At 39.7% G+C, this 22130-nt stretch overlaps 1 protein-coding gene across 2 annotated transcripts in view; it reads right to left on the bottom strand.

Annotated features, from left to right (window-relative positions):
* Positions 1–1436: 1436 nt before the first annotated feature.
* Positions 1437–22130, bottom strand: part of m (zona pellucida domain-containing protein miniature) — a 59184-nt gene continuing 38490 nt past the window's right edge. For both annotated transcript variants that reach the window (XM_069121839.1, XM_069121840.1), the window contains exons 2-8: positions 12872–12951; positions 6275–6519; positions 5576–5769; positions 4986–5108; positions 4177–4391; positions 3468–3851; positions 1437–2934 (exon numbers count right to left, since the gene is read on the bottom strand). In XM_069121839.1, the coding sequence (XP_068977940.1) occupies positions 2368–2934; positions 3468–3851; positions 4177–4391; positions 4986–5108; positions 5576–5769; positions 6275–6519; positions 12872–12913 (1770 nt within the window). In that variant the 5' untranslated portion in view covers positions 12914–12951 and the 3' untranslated portion in view covers positions 1437–2367. The remainder of the gene's footprint in view (positions 2935–3467; positions 3852–4176; positions 4392–4985; positions 5109–5575; positions 5770–6274; positions 6520–12871; positions 12952–22130) is intronic.

The following is a 22130-nucleotide window of genomic DNA, read 5'->3' as shown; positions in this document are numbered from 1 at the left end:
ATTTGCAAAACGTTTGGACGAATAAGTATATAAAATGTAACTATCCAAACACCGCATCATTAATTAATCTGTTCTTAGAGGAAGAGGAAAAAGACAAGTATTTTCATTTTTTATTACAAAGACAGAAGTGAAAATGTAATACGTAAAAGGACGTATAGAAGGGATTACGAGGAAATCTTGCTTTCCTCTACGGAAAACTTTCCCCTTCTGCTTTCGTACTTGCACAACTACTTTTAAAGCGGAAAGCCCTTTTTACGATAGAACCTTCCAAATATACGCTTCTTATTTATATATATAATTACGTATATATACTTGGTATTTCAAGTTCAGTAACAAAATCTTGTTCATGGTATTAAATGTCTTCCTGGACATTCTAAATGCGCGTTGCGTTTCAAAGATTTTTAAATAATTTCGCCTACTATGTAGTCACCTATTTAAAAAACCTGAGAAGGCAATTGATTTTCATGGAATTTTCAACCTTCAGTTGACACTAACAAAAGAAGGATCGAAAATATATATATATTATGTATATATATATATATTTCTCAATCTAAAATTAAATCGATTCTTTTAACGTCTAATATGTGTTTTATTAAAAATGTCAACGAAAGGTTAAACATATCGAGGCATCCATTAAACTATGTCGATTTTCCCTATTAATCTAACGTAATAATATAAATATTTAAAAACAGATGAAAATTTAAGCTTAGTAGTAGCATCTTTCAATTTTCCTGAAAATATTTACGATATCGTTTCTATTCTCAGTTAGCTGTTATTCTCAGCCTCTTTAGGGCTAACTCTAGAGGTGCTGTCATTTTCAAGTTTCCCAAGAGTTTTGATAATCCAACGCATTTCATTCAATATGCAATCACGTCTTCCGTGCAATGTACGAAACTAACGATTATTCGAAAAACCAGATAATTATTAGATTTTATTAGTTTATGTGATTCGGTGTATTCTATATTGATTTTATATTATGTGCAAGGCAACGTAATAACTTTCTCCTAATGATATTGATGCATCGTATCGAGAACGCCCGGAATCGGATATCCACATTTTCTCTGATGTTACGATTATTTCAATATCTATTACTTTAATATTTAATAAGTGCAGTGTAATTAAATCAAATGATACGAGGTATCGAAAATTCTGACATACCTACATCATCGATAATGAGCAAAGGTTCGTGTATAAAAATGGGACCATGAGAAGGAAGAGAATACATATATCTAACAAGTAGAATTCTTATTTGCCAAATACTAATATAAAACATTTTAATTCTATATTTTATACAAATGTAATTCAAATGTTATTTTATATAAAGATACAAATAGAAAATAATCTCTTTCTGAAAAAATATATGTATATAAATTTTATATAACATCATCATTAATCGTAGTATATGAATGTATATAAATTATTCAAAGGCAGATTAACATTAAATTTTTGTAGAAAATATTTTCCTTTTATGTACAATATTTATTATTATTTGTCAATAATAAATATCAAAATGTCAATTTCTAAAAGAAATATTTTAAATAAAAATATAAAGACTACGTATAGTTTACAAAATTGTATATATTCAATAGTCATTCCTACACTGTTGTAGCATACTAATTTTTATTATATCGAACGCCGTTCGATTTCTATTATAATTAACAAATATCGTTATCAGCACCTCTAGTGAATTCATCATTAAATAGATAACAGACGCGCAATGCTACAAGGCATATTACGACTTACGATAGAACAATAAATCATTTTAATTGCATTAGTTCGTACTCTACAGACTCATAGAAAATACTAATACGCACCTTTTCGTTAACGAATTACCTAAAGAAAAATATACGCGGCGAAAGCATTTTCCCTATCGTCTTTGACCCGATTAATGAAACATCGAATAAAGAAAACAAAACATTTCCACCAATATCATTCGCAATATTTAAAATGAAATATCATTTCTACAATATTCGCAGCGAATAGCTGTCACATTGTCCTCTTGATGGAAATCTCTCTCGCGAATTGTATACATTCGTTCTAGATCAAATATTATCCTGCGTGATTATGCTCTTTACTTACCCAATACCAATAATTGCCTCTCGACAATAATCATCTAGCAATGCTTTCGTTTATGAGTTCGTGTGAAAAGAAAAAGGAGGATATCGTTCTCATGGAAATCTATGAAAAAATTTCCGTCACAGAATCCTCCCTCGAAGGAAATACGATCGTCTCGAAATCATTCGCAAAAAGAACCTGTCGCACGTGATTTGACGCACTTAAAATACTTTGTACAGCGTATTATTGTACATTGTCTTTCGTGGAGCGTACACGGCCGCGTCCCACTAGCGACACAAATGTCACGAATCGTCAACCTCTCTCGACCGAAGGACTCGTGGCGACTGGATTCGTTTGTTTTTGTTGAATTTGTTCCAGATGAGTTGGTCTCGTCGTGCAGCGTACGCGCAGCAATCCGTAAGGTAGCCAACCGTTCGTCGAGTGAACCGCTCTATTGTTCTTTCTGCTGTCGACTGCCTCGCGTTGCGCTTGCAACCGATGCAGCATCGCGCCGGCGACAAGCGCGGAAATGACTGCAGAAAGCGCGACGACGATAAACAGCGCGCTGAAACCGGGCATCGGCAGGCAGATACCATAAACTACTTCCTCGCGTATTCTACCTTGAAACACCGTTACTGCTTCTGCGTGTGTGTCCGGGCTAAAGGCTAGATCGGCTTCGGAGATCACCTCGTATAAACCACTGACGCCGACATCGGCGCTGCGGATTTTCCTATCGGATACCACGACCGATCTCTTTCGTCTGCCATTCGCAGACGAGAGAGGTATCACGGGTATCGCGCTGCTGTCACCTTCGAGATTCCGAGGCCCGTGCGGGAATTGGTCTTGATCACTCTCGTATCGTGTCATCCGTGGAGGATCCTGCAAACGAAGAACCCTAAGTGTCAACGATATGCCAGTGGAAAATGTATAAGCGTATGAAAAATCTCCTAGACAGAAAAGAAACTTGTCCACACATTTGTTGATTTATTTCCTTTCCGTTCTTTTCTGTTACAAATGTATCGAACTGTGAATACACGATACACTTATCCGCAACTCGTTTACATAGGAAAATCAATGCTGATCCTCTATTATCCAAACTACGGTCGAGTGTAATCTCGTAATACGTACAGACACTTATTCCTATAACGAATATAAATATTAATATACGAAAACATCTGTTTTTATTTAATATACATTGTACGTGCCAGCAAAGGAACAATTTAGTTCCTAGCACTTAAATTTCAACACTGAAATTAATAAGAAGAGCCGAAAAAGAGAGTTCACTATCTAGGAAATCTATACGTATTATCCTTGTCTCATAAACTATTCGGATAAACGTGGTTCTACGGTAGATATCATCTTAGAATCTCATTTATCTAGGAAATATGTAAATAAGAACGAAATATACTTACTACGAATGGTCTTGAAAGATCAGCGTCATCCAAATGAACTTCCTCGTTTGGTGTCTCGACTACCGGCGCCGGTAGCCGGTTGCTTGTCTGCGCCTGTGCTTTCGGAACTGATTTCTCGACCCCCAAGAAATGACCTCCTATCGAGGTCATCTCATCACCATCTTGAATAATGTCGTCGTAAAGGGAGCCATCACCTTGCTCGGTTCCACCACCTACGTTTTCGTTACTCTTGTCGGCACTGTTGTCCTCGTCGTTGTGAACGGTGGGCGGTACCGTGGTTTGCGGGTATTGCGGTCGTATCTGATCCTTGCGCTCTTGAATGTAGTGGCCAACGGATCCACTGAGCTGACAGTGATCCAAACAGCCGTGACGACAGATCTCAACCTTGACATTGATCGAAACAACTTATTGCTTTGATGTTCCTCTTAGTCATCGTTTCATTTTTTTTCCTGTCTTTCTAAGTACAAATTTGCATAATGAGTAGCCAAATGATTTAACGTTCATTGCCGTTTACAGAGTAAATTCATTAAGCCGTTCGTAAGCTGTTTAATTGTAAATATTTGCTCTTTACTTTGACGAACACCTCTCCAAGTTAACAGAAGGTGCGCCAAAGCACCTTGGTCGCGCGTAATAATATTTTCAGTTGTCGGTAATCCTGTTTTCGATCGTAAGCTGTGTTATCCGCTGTATATTACCCAACATCGTTTACCTTGCACTTGATGTGCACGCTCAACGCGTCCGGGAACTTGAACGCGTGGAAGAAGGCGTAAGTGATGACCGTCGCCCGATCGTCGGAACCCCGTGCTTTCAAGAATCGGCTGATCATCTTCGGCCTCAGCACGCATCCGAACTCGTCGCTCAGCTGTATCGTGTGTCCACCGCCGTCCGAGGCCACGCACGACTTGACGCGCATGTCGAATTCTCCTGTGTCGAATTAATTACGTAAATGACATTAACGAATACATAGCCGTTTCCAAGTATCACCCGAGGATTATGTAGCTTTCGAAAGCTATTAGAAGCTTCCGAGCGTGAGCCGTGTTCAACAGGAAGAGATTACCGACGTTTCGTCAGTATTACACTTAGCTTCGTCGGCATGTACTGCTACTCGGTATCCTTCTAATATATAGACTGCAGATTTTTATTTGTGGAAACGCGCAGAAATATATTTTATTTGTTTAAAAGCGCAAAAGTACACAAAATGCGCGTAACACGAAAAGATATATAAAATATTCAAAGTATAATACTTTTTATAATGCTTGGTACGTAAAACAATTTTCTACCGAAGTTGTACTTTTTTCATTATATTTTCAAAAATATGAATTTGCATAAAAATCCGCAGTCTATCGACGAAGCTAGCTGCGATGTTAGCGGAACGTCGACAATTTCTTCCTGTTGGAAGCGGCTCACGCCTGCAAGCCTCTAACAATGTCGAACGCAATAATCCAGCTTGCGGAAGCATCAACGCTCTTATAGGTTTCGAAAAGTTTCATAAAGTTGGATGGTTCGTTGCCGCGTTACCTCGATAATCGTTTATAGCGACGACTAGGGTGAGAGTAGAGCCGAGCGGTACTATTCCGGAAACCGGAGGTGCCCATGGTCCCTTGCCATGTTGAATTTCCATCCAACAATCCACGTTGTCGCCTGCAATACCGATAGAATGGTACACTTATATTTGCGTTTTAGTTTGCAGGCAGTCTGTTGCCCGTTCTCTAGGCACAACGTGTCAGGTGCGATTTATACGTGTTGCATAAAATGAAGTTAAGTGGCGGGGCTGCGGTCCTACCTGTGGTTAACCGCTGCTACACGAGTTACCGTGCGCGATGCGACCATTTGTACCTCGTATAAAACACTTTGCACAGAAGGATAATCGTTTCACCCATTATCCGTAGTCTTTCGTATAGCAAACCTTGATCAAGGCAAATCGCTTGTATTTATCGATCGAAGTACAAACGTATTAAAATTTGAGATATTAATCGTGTCAAAGGCTGCTGTGACCAGATTTACTACATGGATGTTAGACGAGGGTTAAGAGATGCGAAGATCAGTAAGCGATGTCGACGTGGAAAATGTATATGTTGTTTGCGTGTGTGTAGAATAGCAAATTATACCTCTGAAGTCTAACTGTATTACGTCGAGATCTGCTATAACCATTGGCGGTTTCGAAGCAGTCTTTTCGTAATCGTTGAACCATTCGCATCGCAGTCGTTTGGCCTCGTCCCAGACTTCGAGCAAATCTTTGTCGTACTGAACGACCACAGTGTTCTCATAGAACTGTCCATGCATATCCGGCTTGGTACCGCATCTGCGACCAGACGAACAAAATCTAGACTGAGTATCAATTTACGAATTTATTAATCGCCGAAACGTTGCAGATAAACTATTTTACTGTTACTATCTTTCATTGTCAAAATGTAAGAGATAATACTTAACGTGTCTGTTCTTCGTGTCTTTACGCTAAACATCATTCGTGAATAATCTTTAGAAGCCACTGAAATACGCGCGAAACCCCATTAGAATCGATTAATAGCCTGCCAAATAACTTTTCGTTAAACCCAATCGCTTATCCAATTATCCTTTATCGTAGTTTGCGAGCCGGTTCGCGCCAGACGCCTCATAAGTTCCAGTTAAAGTCGTAAGTTAACAATCCTCTATGGAGATCGCGGTAAACCGAGACGGTATAATCGATCTCGAGCATCGAGCAACGTTTCCACACGCCTTAAATCATCTAATCGTGTCGAGTTTACGTATATCTTTTGACAGGTAGGTACGGTTCGATAGACGAATGCTCGATATTCTCGCGGTCTTACCTCGCGTAGGCTATCCGAAAGGAGAAGAAAGTCTGGCCAGTGGACGGTGGAACGTAGACGCATCGCGGATCGGCGTGTTGGCCTTTGGACGAGACGATGCCCTCGAAGGGTTGTGAGAACGAGAGATGTACATCCATGTGATCCTTTCCACACATCACTTCGAGAGATTGTATGGCTGGCATTCCCTCTGGCCTTTCTAGCGGCCAAATGTCGCTATTGCTACCAACGCTCTTCAAGCCAACCACCTGTGCATTCAAGGAATACGTTTTTATACTTTGAACATCATGACCTGTCTTCCTTTCTCACTACACTACGCGTGACTGTCGCGAATACCTTCTACAGATGTTGTTCGACCGAACATGTTTGAACGTATACGTTTTATATTAATAACCACCGCATCAAAATTTATCGCGAATGAAGCGGTCCTTTACGGTTTATGTCTGTATCTGATGGAAGTAGATACTACTTCAATATCAGTAACCTGTCATACACAAATTTATGAAAGGTAGTTACGAATCTACCTATTATGTAGTTTCCAGCTGCTTTTGGTAGACATTTAATTACGTAGGAAATATTAATCATCCATCAAGCCGTATCTTGAGCTGCATTTTCACTCTTAAATTAGTTCAGTGGTATCTTATCTTATACGGTATGAGATGTGTTAATAGTTGATAATCTTAGAACCTGTTGATTCAGTAGAAGATTCGATAAATTACAGGGGAAAAAAAAGAGATATTTCGCAGATTATGTAGTTAATTGCATTTAAAATTCTATGAAGCGCGTACATAAATTAAACTTACTAAGCACCTTGTAAAAACGTTAATACGGGGTTACATTTATTATCGTGATTACGTGTAGTATCCTAACACCTTTATATTCGCATTTTTTCTTCTTAAATTGGATACAATAAATATTGAATTACTTAAATGATCGTACAATTACAACTTAACGATCTCTTGTAACGATCGTTACGTTCCAAGTGCTAATATCGTTTTCTATGAAATGTCGATACTCTTATGAAACTTAACGATCGCTGTACGATCCGTAAGTTACGAAGTTACCTAAGCGATACCTTAACAATACAGTAGGCTAGCGTTAAAGAAATTTGTTCGAATAATAGAACGCTAGGAGTTGCGGTATAACTACCCAGATGCATAACCGTTATGAAATTTTTACAATGTTAGTTATGCTCTGATAACTAATAGACCAACATCGTAAATGTTAGTTCAGAACGAGACAAAGTTAAATGACAAATTTATATCGTTCATTGTCATATACGTATTAGTTCTTATTCGACTAATTCATCAATAAAAATTACCAATTTCATTTAACTATGTTTAACACGCTGCGATCAATTAATTTATTTGATATTCGGTTATTTTACATTGTGCCAAATTGAAGCAGACGTAATATATATTATAGATACGAGTACTCGTGTGATTGTTAAATATTGACACACTGTATTTTATTACGTGTTGTCTCAACGCGTAAAGTTTGTTCTTATAGAGTTTTTACGATATTTTCAAGCAGCACGCAACCTGTCACCGCGGCTAGAGCCTAGTAAAACCTTCAATAGCTATGTTCGAAGATTCAGATTTCACGATGTGCCATTACACCTCTAATAATATTGTTAAGAATACGGATGTCTGCGTCACTCTTAATTTATGAGAAACATTCGAGACATCTTAAGTTGCGGGCAACAGATATTTATCAATGACCTATCCTTTATTGCACGTACCTACGCACGAAACCTACCTATGCGCGTTTCTATACACGAAAGTATCCTCTTGTGAGTCGTGAAGTTATGATTACTTATACACCTACTGTAAACCGTACTTATCATGTAGATCAGTCAAGGATGAACAATGCGAGTATAAGCTGCGTGAGCTGTAGTTTATGATCCATTGAAATGATTGATCGAAATGATTTGCAATCTTTAAAATCTCAGTTACCAATGAGCAAGGAACAAACAGAATGTAAATCTCGCTACAGATATTCCAATGATACACGTTACCCTCGTACATATCCTATACAAAATACACGTGGCAATTTCAAAATATCCGCTATACCATAGAATCTGTGTCCATTTCGATTATAGATATATCATCGTTGGAAGACTTTCGCGAGGTTGTACAGCATCGTCGAACATAAGTACCTTTTCGCGGCTACAATTCCCGAACGAGTCCCTCAATAACGAGACTTATTCGACCGTATCTGTAATTTCGCATTTCACGTATCTTTATTTCCAATCGGCAGCGATGATTATACCATTACGTTTACCGTAAATTATTATTGCGCGTCTATCCTCGGTATTCTCCTACGACCGTAAATGCCACGTAATGAATGAACGGATAAGCAAATAAACGTTCCGTGCATAGAACGTATCGTTCGGCGGACATATTTCGCGATACTTAGAGGAATATTAAGCCCGGCAAAACACTGTAATGTTTCGCCTTACGGTGATCCGCCGTTTTTCACATACAGCGCAAACGTTGCGATTCACGGCGGCGTAATATCCTAGAATCTTGGCATGAAAATCGCAAGCGTGCACAGGTCGTGGGAGATTAGGCGTGTTATGTTCTGAGGATTTCTCTGGAAATCACCGGCTGGCCAGCCTGCATTCTTCGCGTACAGCTTTGGGCGTATTACTTCGAACGCATAGTCGCCGCCGCGGCGATCGCGTCGCTTGGCTCCAGAGAATCGCAGAAAATCTCAGCGACACGTACGCGTAAGTGAAGATCTTTGAAGGAAGGTGTTCCCGGCGTATATACCGTGCTCGCGCAATGCTGTAACGGGAGAAGCGTCTTTACCGCTGCATTAACGGTCGCCGTTTTTCGCGCAAGTGAAAACAAGTTTCTGTGCTCTTACAATCGCACTGTTAAATGACAACGTTTCATTAGAAATGATTACGCACCTGGTATACACGGACCACGCGCTTGTGTGCACTGCGTGCTCTCGCGAACAACCGAGCGAGCCTCGGTTTTTCTTTCTCCGTCATTTTGCTTCACCTTGGTTCACGGTCGATGATCGAGAATCAATCGCCCGATGCAGAGCGCTTTGCGATATCCTTCGCGAACGTTGTAGAAAAATGTTGATTATGTGCGAATAATAACGGCCGACAGAAGGGGGGCGGGGAGGGTTCAATGATCCGGATAGAACGGATGTTGACGTAGCTAGACTCTTTAATGTACTTCTTCTTGGTAGATTGTGAGAGTAGATAAGAGGAAATTGGGATGGAATTTTAAACTAGCGCATCAATATGAGACAGATCCGAGTTGCGAGTGAGAGCATATTGTCTGTTTCCTGGAAGAGCGATACAAGAAGGAAATTTTGTCGGGAAATTAATTCGAAGTAGAAAATTCTTAATTTCACTCGTCTCGCATCTCCTTTCTTTAAAAATTTAGGTTGCAGTCTTTGGGATCTGAGGATCTCTAATAAAATCTTGTTTATGTATATTATTCCCTGTTAAGAAATCGTTAAATCTACTGTGTGATATCTTTTTTGTTAAATAGTAAAATTGTACTTGATAATAGTGACACGTCCATTCTGGTAAGTAACTCGTTTGTAAACTGTTGTAAATTTCTGGAGATGTTACAAGATCGATTTGATCGTTGAGTTAGAAAATCGATAACGTAAGTACGAAAGTCTTTAAAAAATTCGATATCCCGTACGTATGGAAAAGATAAAATCAATGCAGGAGAAATACCTAATGTTCCGCAACATCCACGCTATTTACTCGGTCATTCATAGAGAGAAGACAATATGTTCGTGCTCTTGAACGTGAAACGAATGGTAAGCGATATTTATATTATGCGCTACAGGCGGAAACAATTCGCGGGATATAGGCTTTCAGTTCGTTATAACCGCGAACGTATCAGTATTCCGAGTTACTCGAACGTGAGGCACGCCGGTAGGTGAGTTTCCCATCGCGGCTCTTCTAGCGTTCGAATACTAATGCCCGTCTCCGTGTACTCGATTGTATTGCTCGTGACACGCGGAAATAGCTTCCTCTGTATTCGTTTATGTGCTACTCTCTACTTGGAACGAGCAACTATTTCTTCGCGTCACGTTCTTTTGAATAGGCGCCGATAAAGATTTCGGCGATGGATTGTATTTGAAGTTCCTTCTTTAAAAACTCGTGGTCTGTCACGCCGGGGACAAAAGCAAACGATGAATAGTCACGCAGGTTTTTGCGGTACTTCTTCTAAGAGCAGTTAATCACCGATGGTTAGTATATTTGTATATGCGAAGACTCGTACAAGAGTTAACAGGAAATGAGATATGGAACCCCAATTCTATTTCGTTCGGTAATAGATCGTGTTAGACGTAATTGATGATATAATTTGTCTCGGGATTAAGATATTATATGTTTGAACAAAAAAAGTTATATTAGTAAATAATCTTCAACGTGAATTATTAACTATATGTATAGAAAGATGTTTGTACTTTTTGTTATTTCGGTGCTTTAAAAAACATTGAATTTACTAACTCTCTCGATTGTTCATGCAGTCTTAAATATTTTGCTACAATCCATAGAGTTTACTTCTTAAAGCCACTGAATACAAAAATCTCAATTTCTTCGGAATATTTGATTATTCAACTGGATTCAAAGACCTTTAACTCAAGTTTCGTTCATTCTTCGTTCCGCAAAGTACATATTACTCGAACTGTTCATAATTTATAATTCTTGTAAAATGTTCATTTATAACCGTGGCTATGATAAAGCCGAATTATTGAACGAAATTATTCCGGTAGAGTTTGGCGAGGTAAAACAGGAAGAAGTGGATGGAAATCACCGATAACTATGTACGATGTTTCCTGGAATGAATATAGAAATCCGGTAGAACGAACAACGTGGATACGGAAGGGTATAAATTTTGAAGCAGTAAGCACACGAGAGGACGACGCATTTCCTGCGCGAAACCGCAATAAGAGATTTCACTCTATAGACGCAATAACGTCGTGGGGGCAATAGGTTGTGCAGGGGTCCTGAATAACTTTCAGAGGAAGCAGGTGCAAGGGGAAAAGGAGGAAAAGAAGGTCGTAAGATACGGGTAACGGTACCTAGAGTAGGCACGAATATCCGCTTGCAAGCTGTCGCGTCTCTTGCTGCGTCATCGCATTGTCATCCAACTGTGACGAATTTTTCATTAGGCATCATTTCGTAACGATCATCACGGATATAAAGTGAACAATTTTATCCGTGATGCTCCTTCATTCTTCTCTTGATTTCTAATTTTTGAACGGTACCTTTTACTACCTACTATCTTTAGGGCCTGACTACCGAGAGCCCGTTAGTCTTTAATTAAGGAAGGGATCTATGAGTAACGCGGCGTCAGCAAACGCAGTTCACTGAAATTATAGGCCATTATCAGAATTGGTAGCCGTAGTTCAGTATGTTCTAGAGTTTAATTGGCTTACGAAAGAAATGGCTAGCAGATAAGAGACAACGTGCGAAGAATCGTGTGAATCGCTGGGCGGTGTAATGGGTGTAGGATTATGTACAGGTATTCCAACTATCCGCGTGAGCCACTGTAACTTAATAGTATCCGTAACTCGTTTTTCACGTTCACAGTCTAATAACTTACTCTCCTTGTCTAATGGTTGCATGCAAATTCGCGTATGTATGTAAACTTTCGGTCAATACAATATATCAGATCAGTCAGATCGGATATTACGCATGTTGCAACTTTCTTACAACGTGCCGTAAGTGTCTATTTAATCCACGAGTCTCGTCGCATTTTATTATATATGTATAATTTATAATGACAGCTTAGTATTAATGCTAGAGGTATTTATGCTTTCTGGATATTTAAATAGATCGAGCTTAAATTCGTTTACAAAATCTTATCATTTTACGCTTTATTCCTTATGAATCTGTTTTATTATCGTAACTTTCTGGCTCGAGTGTCGAGACGTGAAACGTATTTGCAGTGTAATTTTCTCTTGACGCTTAAACTTTGATTGTAAATATGCACATTAGATGCTAATCCCCGTTTTGTCTTCATTATTCACTCAGGCAAGCTTAATAATAATCGTTCGTACATTATGCGAGAAAGTAGCATACTTTCAGTCCGACGTTACAGCGTTGCGTGATTATTAATTATTTGAACCATTGGATAGCCTTTGAACCGGAAGTTCGACTACCTCGACCCGATCTGTACATATCCATTTATCAATAGCTTACAAATAATCCATAAACGTGATGGTTCTATATGGGTTACCGTTAGGTCATATCGAACAATACTTCCCATATGGGCTTATTCGCGCTATTATTCTCTCGCTTAAGCTATGCTAAATCTATTTATTATTGTACCGCGGGTTATTATATTTTTATCAATATAACTAAAGAAATGAAACTTGGATAGGAATTTGTTTTATCCACTAAGTATTACAATAAATACTTTAGATCGAATATTTTATATATTTTTGCATATTACATACTTAACGCCGTCATATTTCCCATGAAGAGATAAAAATCCGCACTCTAGTTACTAACTGTGTATACCTACACGTATTTGCTCAAGCTATAATGAATCTTTACCTCGAGCTATTGTAAATCTACTTGTATGTACAGGGATTAGCAATATTTCTCACCATATAGATCAGCATACGTAGCAACCTCCACACCCCTGGCATCCTGGAGGTCCCAGCCTCTCACGATGAGATACGCTTTTCTGAAAACACGAACGTTTTGTCGTTAGAGCATGCCTTAATTTATTGTAATCGTATGCAAGCGAGCTGACTCTAAAAGGAATTTGCAGCCGGATCTATTTTAATTTATCCGACCACCATGGTCTAGCGAGCAAATTAACTGAATACCGTCCGTCAGGTCGCGGTTCGAATCCCAAGGAGGTCTCGGCGTAAAATTGATTTGCCGAGAGAAATCATGGTTATGGGGTTTCGAGCGTACGCGTGCTCAATCCGTTCGGTAGAATTAGGATCCGCGACGTTTACGATCAGTTTCAGATAAATAAGATTGATCGATTTGGTTATATTGTCTTTTGATAGCCATTTCAATCTGATTTTTTTACCATCGCTGCGTATAAAATCTACTATAATTGGTAGTAAAATGTCCGTCTAACGAATTTTAACATAAGTTGTATTTTTCTTTTTCATTTTGCACGCTTTTCTCACGTATTTCACGTATCGCGTATTTTACACACCAGAGCGACGTTATCATCCGCGAACCTACTGCCACGTCGAATGTAGACATTAAAAGAAGCATAGAAGTCAAAGTATGAACGAGACAAATGACTTTGGCGTAACGAGTTTCGTATATTTTCGTGCTAACACAAAATGCACTAGCACTTCTATTCTTGATCAATGTTATCCTACACGATAATTGTCGTTCAACTGATATATCGGTTTATCGCGCGAGATCCATTGCGAGGATAATACAAGGTTGAACGTTGTCTCTTTCTCGAATGAAAAAAGCGACGCTTAAAAGCATGGAGGAAGTTACAACTGGTAGTTTGTTTTGTAGTTCGTGCCTGACCTATTTAGAAACGACGCTTTGTTGGCTCGAATGTAGCTGAAACGAAGTCGCTAATGAATCGATAAGCGATACGTTACCGGTTCGGCCAGTTCCTCGTTCCTTTGATCACGTCTCTAATACTGTGCCTTTGCGTACAGCAAATCCTACGATCAATCAGAGTAGTCAGTATTTTGCTCCGTAATATATTTCGCTCCACGATCCGTATCACCTTCGGGTGAAGCTAAACGAACGAGAGGAAATGATAATTACAGGGAAGACCGATCATCTGTTTCGTTTTATTTGCCATGTCATTCGGATGGCTAGCAATAAACAAGTAAAAGAAGCGTATAATTCAACCTTCGGTATCTGGTGCCGATTCGTGTTAGACGAGCGAATTGATCGATTTGAGATTTCAATTTCATGCGTGGGAAAATGAAACGCGCAAGTTAAAGCGATATGGGTATCCCGGATTAAAAGGAAAATAAAACGTTCGCGAGATAAAAATAAAATTAACGATCGCGTATCCAGACTGAAACCTGTTCTCCGCAACCATTCATAAAACTCGACGACTGTGGTCCATTTTCGCGGTAAGCCATTTATGAGTAGCTTAAGCCGATGGATTTTCAACGTTACAATCGGCGGTACACATCAATCATTGACTGTATAATGGACCAACCGTCGATGATTCAGCGATTAGCTTTACGATTGTCACGAGAGTCGATAATAAATTTTTAGCGGTCGTTGCGTCACGATTTTGCTCGAAGCAAATCTCAACGGCAAATCGAGTCGAAGCTGATCAGCGGCTTGCCGAGTCTACTGTTTTTTGCCAAATTAAATGCATCGCTTCACCGAGATTTCAATTGACAGCGACCGCCTTACAACCTCGTTCTCTTAATAACCAAATGATCGCGGCGTTACGACCGTTCCAAGCGATTTGTTTTGCTTTCCTTCCAGCCTCAGCTTTCAACGGTCTTTGACCGTTTTCTATTCCTCGACTATCCAATAACGAGCGGTTCGACGCTTTTTTATAGTCTTAAACGTTGTCTCATCGAAGTAGATTAGTAACTGGTAATTTTCAAAGAACTTAATCCTCACAAGGGTACTGTTTTTGTCGAACTCTATGAATCGACCTAACTTTACCTTCTGGAAATATGATCCGAACAGACTGTCTATGGATTCGACTTCCTCGATCCTTTACGCTCCTTTTTTCTTATTACATTTCGATACAATCCATTAGTTACATACATGATACACAAGGTTTCTGTTTTATTTTTTCGTTTCCGACGTTACGTAGATCTAATTTCAATACTCATTTGTTAAACGTTTGCGAAGGGGACAAAAATAAATGGACACGTAATGGAGGTAGGTGTCAATGAAGTTTCGTCGAATACGGCTTGTTTATACAAAAGTGTAAGTATTAATTTCGATTTTTCTACGAGGACATGTAATAAATAAAACTGAAGTATATAAACTGGTATCGGTTCGATTAAAATTCATTGATACTTCCACTACTTGTCCACTTATTATTCTCGTCGACTGTATTTACATAATCATCGATGTACACGTCGCGACGTCACGTTGCCAATTGTTAGGCCTGCATCGTAATACACGAAACAAAAGGCAGAAACCAGCTGGTGTATATCGGCGAACAGCTGAGTACGACGCTGCTATGCGGACGACGTTAATTAAAATTGAGTTTACTAGTGTGTTGTACGCGTAAGTGGCACGTCATAGATTACGAATAATATAGTTGAACGTCAGCAACGTTCGTGAGTCGACGTGTGTGGTAGGCAGCGTGTCGACTGGATACTAAGAATGCCGTATCGCTAAGCATGTATTAATTAACGCAGTGGCAACGCTTACAAACAGAAATGGATCTCATTGCGATCGATTCGAATCTGCATCGGCGCATACCGAACAATTGCCACTGCTAATGCGTTAACAGAGTCACAGTTAATGATTCGTGGCTATTATCGAATAGCTATCGTTTCGTGTTTATTCTCCCGGAACGATCGGCGAAAGCAAACTCGATGAGCGCAAGAATGCCGTAAAATCATGCGAATAGCATTCGAATTAAAGTACAGATACAAAATTCGTTATGCTCCGTTTTGCCGAATTCCTTTTTAACGTATCGTTTCGTTGTTCTTTGGCCTCGAGAAGCTTACTACGTACAATACGTATTTTTGTAGTTCGTGAGAAACGGTACGCCTTTACCGATTAACGTCTATATGAAATAATAGTCCGAAATGCTTTACCATACAGGAGAATGGAGATATGAATGAGATTGTAAACACAATTCGAAGAAAATGTTCTTTACCTCATAAATTTTAATGCGGTTGTTTCTGCGAACAGGAAATGTTAATTGACTAATTATAGCGAAGACATAAAAGCAGCCTGACCTATATACATACGTATCTTCTTTACCTTAGATTTTTAGCGTTAGTCGGCCGAGAATCGGCCACGGAACTGATTGACATGTATATATCAATATCCTTTAATTGGCACGCCTATGAACTGTCTAATGCACATAAAAGATTACGACGCGACTATCGTCGCCATCACGACGGTCGTTTCTATCGTTGATGTCGTAATCATTATCGTCAGCACGGTTATTTATATTGTAACTGCTATTTTTGTGTTTGTCGCGTGTTATAGTTCGCAACAAGGTTCTCTCGTGCTTCTGCATGGAAAATCAATCCTTCCGCGTACCATCAATTATTTGCCGTTTAAACCGATCGAGATACCGATCATCTTCTGATTGTTCCCGGATACGCAGGGTCATCTCGCTGAAATTCCCATAGCATGCAGGAATTATTGCTCGCGAACCTGTGAAAGATTACAAATACCGAACGTAGAATGCACGAAACGTATCTTCCGAGTATCAAATACATGTCTATTTATGTGCACGAAGTTTTTAACGAGGATCGTTTGAAAGGTAGGCGAGCTAGACATTCTTGCAATGTCTCAAAGTTGGAATGCTTCGAACGATCGGTTACGTTACGGGCTTGTTCGTATCGCCGCGGCGCCGTAACGGTGTCCCCAACTTACTACTTCTGCGATTCGCCAGATAGATCCCACGTTAATAATTCCCCGTGGCATCCTTTCATGAGATCCCGAGTACGTCCTTTCCCAGACGATTCTCTGTTTCATCGACTCGAGCATCCGCGAATAAAACCGGACGCGAGCTACGAGCACGCGTGCCACGGCATGATGATTTGTCTTCGCGAATAAATCGCAGTACAAATCTCTTGATCGCATTAGTTACGCGAGATCAGCTCTTCCGCTGTTGTACAGCTTGATTTTCCGTTGTGTTAAAATGTCGCAAAATTACCCTTTTATTACTGGCTGAATATTGAAACACGATACCAAAGAATATACTTCGTTTCATGTAATGCCTACGTTTATTTCATAGCGTGTATAAATTATTTAAATATATTTTGCGGTTTTCGTGTTATTTACTGGTTTATTATTCCTTGGTTCTTAGAATTTGAATTTAACTCGAGCTAAAATTGACGTTGATTAAATGTATAAATGATTGCTGTTGGAGATAATTTTTACTCGGAAGATATTCGTAATTTTTAATTACAATGACCGAATAAAGGAGGTCTTCAATTTAATTATTCGCTAGTAATAACAGTTCACGGTGCTGTAATTATGACGCACTTTTGTATTAATTTGTTCATGGATATCGTAAATCTTTCAGCAATTAAACATTTTTTTAAATGATACGTATAATTTACCACATTCCTGAGAGTAAGTAATACAAATCTTCCCAGTACTAAACAGTACTTAGTATGTTGGCAATGATTTTACTTAAATCCTCGGAGAATGTCCACGAGAAATAGTAGATAGTGTAAAATAATGTAGAATATTTAATTCTCCAAGTGTCGGATATTAACAAATAGATATTCAAAATAGGAATAATAATACAAAGTTTAGGTTCGAAATTATATATCCGGTCTCGTGCAGTTCGAGACATCTCCTCACACTGACGCGATAATTTCTTAGTGTTTCGTGCAAACTATTCTAAATTAAACTATTCGTAGTATGTGGGAGAGACGTATTATTTCATCACGGAAAGATACATAGATTTCCCATAAGCAACGTACGAGTAGTGGAGCCAGGGCTAAGGTCATTAATCCTTATATCGCTCCGTAATTTGTAAGTGTCACCAAAGCCAACGGTAACTTATTCCAAAACTATCAGGGAGTTGAATCGAGTAAAAACCGAAACAGATACGCGTCTCCTGATCATCAGGCACTAACGACGCGAGACAAACTCGTTCCTTGGCAAAAAGTTTCTTAGATTCGATCATAAGCAACGATTAATTATAATCGCGTACAAATGTAAATATCGTTTCTTAAACGATGCGTCTACCGCGCAAGTGGCAATTACCGCGATGAGAAATGATAGAATTATTCGAAAAAGTCTGTCTTAATGGACGTTTAAATCAAGCGATTTTTAAATGTGTTTCTTGAATCTCGGCGCTCTTGAATAAACGGTACCATTAAAATGGTTCAGTGAAAAGTACATTTACACTGTGGCAAATGTACAGCAGATACTTACGTGAGATAATTATAACATGGATCTGAATATTTCAAATTTGTCGTCATTTAGATATCCATGTGGCTTAAATACACCTTGCTTAGAAGATTTAAAACGTCGTTTGAAAGGAAGAATATTTAACGATAGTGTGTAAGTTCATGTGCTTATGTCGGTAGTTACATGTGTACGATGTATGTGGCATTATTTTCATATGATACAATTTCAAATTTCGTACTTTACCTACTGTGTATTACATAATATATTGTTTGAACAACTTTAACAATGATTACAAAACCTGCAAATGTATATTCTATTACATACGTAAGAATATACTGTAAATATCTATCATTTCTTAACAAATACCGAAGACGCACTAACTATTTTTCAATTCTTAAGATATAATAAATTATTCATGTAACGAATCGTAAACGTTATTCGCGTTAATTATTCTAAGTAATGTATTATACCGTAACTGTACTGCAATACCATTAATTATCGCGATACGTATTATATCACGATATATATCATTTTTATATATATTAAGAACTATACATTTATTGTACGTAATTACCAAGGAATACCTTTTACATCGTAAAACCCTTAAATAGTAAAACAACATTATTGCAAAGGAAAATCCATCGTATAATAAGATTCTAATAATCTAATAAATTACCTTATAAGATACGATTGTAATAAGTGCAAAAGTACAAATCGTTATAAAATGAATCTTCGAATTTTAACGATTAAATACTATAAATAGCGTGATATAACGGCGATACAACGTATTTACCATTAACGATTCCGATCAAACAGTTGGCAATAAGATGTAGTTAAAAATATGATAGATAGACGATTAATTCCTTCCGGCGGATAGATAAAACGATGTAAAATAATGCTCTGACCGGCGTGACCTTTAGAATACGTGTCCGGCCGCAACTGTTGCCTCGATGCCGGTGTTGAAGAATTTATTGCTCGGTAAATCGAAGAGGATACAAAGAGAAAACGAGACGAGCTCGCAACACGAGCGTAGTATGGAATGGAAGAGATTCGTACGAGCACTAACTGGACGAGTAATCGACTTTACGATCCATTCACCGTGCGGTCGAGATCGGTTATGTTAACATTAACGGTTAATGTGACCCAGTGATGGTTGTTGCGGCACAGAGGACAGCCGGCACAACGATGAGCAATTATCGCATGTGTTATGTTCATCTTGCGTACCGATCGTCTCGAATGAAGGCTGCGTGGTAGCCGCGTATTACGTGAGCTACACGCGCCCTGTGCATTCGACCATGTGAATGCACTCGCGGTGTACGCTTATGTAAATGTAGACGTACACACGGTCAGATAAGAGCATCGTGAATGGAAAGCCTGGCAATACGCGTGTCCGAACCAGACGAGTTTCCATCCTATAGAAGACGAAGGTAATTAACGCGCGGACATCGTGTTACGAAGTCACAGCTATCGTGAACCCGTTACCGCCGTTTCAGTCAGGTGTTCTCAAGGAGATCGCGCGTCCTTCTTCTATTAATAGGGGAAAATCAATTTGATCTGTCAAGAGAGAGAGATCGTCGACATATGGACAAGGAAGTAGGTCCTTCATTGTGGCGAACTGAGAATTTACGATTACGACGAGTTGTATCATAGCGATGTAGCCTACATCTGTTACATAAAGAATAGAAAGCTTTTGCACATCCGGGATGCGTTAATTTGATAAAGCATAAGAAGAAGATCGTAGAGACCTATGTGGACGGCTACGCTACTCGAAAGTATACCGATATTCGCGCAAAATTTTCCACGGTGCTGTGTTAATTCGCTCGTCCTCTTCTTCATCAATGACGAAGGAAGTATTATACAGAAGAGAGTTAAAGGAAGCCGAAAGGCGCTCGTTGATCTGTCGAGATTCAGGATAGCACGGTCCAACGAATTCTAAGAGCAGCTTGGCGTGTCGGGGCAGCAATCGTTTACCGCAAAACCGACAGCTGTCGCAAATCATCATTATCTTCGTTCAGCCTGGCTACAGAAACCAGGAGCAAGGAAGAAACTAGGTTAACGCTGTGACGCGCCACGCTGCTCCGTTTCCGCGCGAGGTCTGCCTGCATTAATCCGTTTCTGTATGGGCAGCAGTACGGATTTTTTTTTATATCTGCCGTCGTGATTCGGTTAGAAATTAATGAGAGAATCTCCTTGTAGACTGGCATCTGGTAACGAGCGTGAATCATATACGCGTAACGCGTAGATGGACAAGCGTGTAAAGGACCGGCGCACCGCGCCGTTGGAAATAGTTTCAGTGTGCCGGTTGCGAGCGCGGATAGCGTGTCAAATGAACGTAATACCGTGGTAGATAATGGATAATGGCACGAATCTACACCAATACCGGTTTTCATGTAGCAGAGCATGCACGCGTCCGCTCGAATCGTCCGCTGTAAATGATACGCGGCCGCGGTGTACGCGCACGCACGCGCACCGCATAACCCCGCTCCGATTACGTTTTCCACCAGTATTTGCGATGCTTGATGCGTAAAGTATTATAGGCTGCGCAACCATCTAGCCACTATTGCCAGCGCCAGAATGCGATAACGTTCGCGATATATATGGGCTCCATGGGCCGTGGAAATCGACCGATGATCGATATCACCGTTTTCACCGTGCGCGACCGACATGCTGCGCGAAAATCCGAAAGCTGTGAAATCTGTGAGAGCCGTCACCTACGGTTTAGCCGATGCTTTAATGCTGTCAGGAGAGCACTGCCGCGGACAATCCGATTAGGGGTAATTACGCATCTAGATCGGACATTATTGCGTATTAGGGGCCCAATTACAAACTTGAAAACGCCGGGGGTTAAAATTAATACTTCTATGGATTATTCTAACGATGGAACGGTGTTGTTAGACCTCGTGCAAATTGCTTCTGACTTTCGAAATTTTCGACTGCTTAGAGATATAAGGACAAAAACAAAGATTAATCGAACGGCGGCAGTAACTTGTTTGACTATTAACAAAGACAAGTTCGAAAAGAGCTTCGAAATGTTGGAGCTCGACTATCCTGTACTGGAAAGAATTAAATAGTCGCTAAAATGGAAAGAAAACACTTTTTCATTTACCCCGTTGATATAGCAAGATACTTGAAATGGGTCACCATAACTAAAGAATGTATCTGATCAAATACCAAGGCATCGGAAAGAAAGAGCAATATAAAAGTGGTAGGAAACGAGGAAGATGATAATTTCGTATTCGCAATTCGCTGAAAAGTGCAACGATAGTTTGGAGATTGCAATTGCGCCACAAGTTTCTTGTATTCGAGCGTAACAGCACGCGAGAGGGATAAGCTTGCAAACTCAAGCGACAGACATTAGTATTCGTAATGAAGCAGTGTGTTGCTGCACGCCGAAATTCATGGAACACGAGTCAGAAGTATCGCTTGGCCCGTAACACTGTTCGCGGTACACAACCGGTCGTTATTTCTTGCCATGTGTAGCCGTGTCGACAAATAGACAAAGTTGCGGTATGCTAATATTAATTTCTCGAGAAATTACATTGGCAAACGAATGCAAAGTTATGTCGGGCGTGATCTCAATGCCACCGCCGTGCCGCGTCGCCGCTCCGCGGCCAGGAGGTTGAATGCCCCCGTACAACGTACGGATTAGTGCTTGGTACCAGCGTAATCGTATGCCTGGTGAATATTTCATGAAGCGCGGAAAAAAGAGATGACACCTGTTCGAAAACCGTTAGCGTACTCCTTTTGCCCGCCAACGACGGGACGGCGATGGCAAACGGACGTTCGGCGACTTATTTCGATGCAAATTTTAAAAAGAATGCGCGTCGCGGGTAAGTT

This window comes from Bombus flavifrons, chromosome 10 (assembly GCF_040668555.2).
Source record: "Bombus flavifrons isolate JBK064 chromosome 10, iyBomFlav1_principal, whole genome shotgun sequence".
Lineage (NCBI taxonomy): Eukaryota > Metazoa > Arthropoda > Insecta > Hymenoptera > Apidae > Bombus > Bombus flavifrons.
The sequence above is the reverse complement of the archived record's forward strand: the minus strand, read 5'-3'. Positions and strand labels throughout refer to the sequence as shown.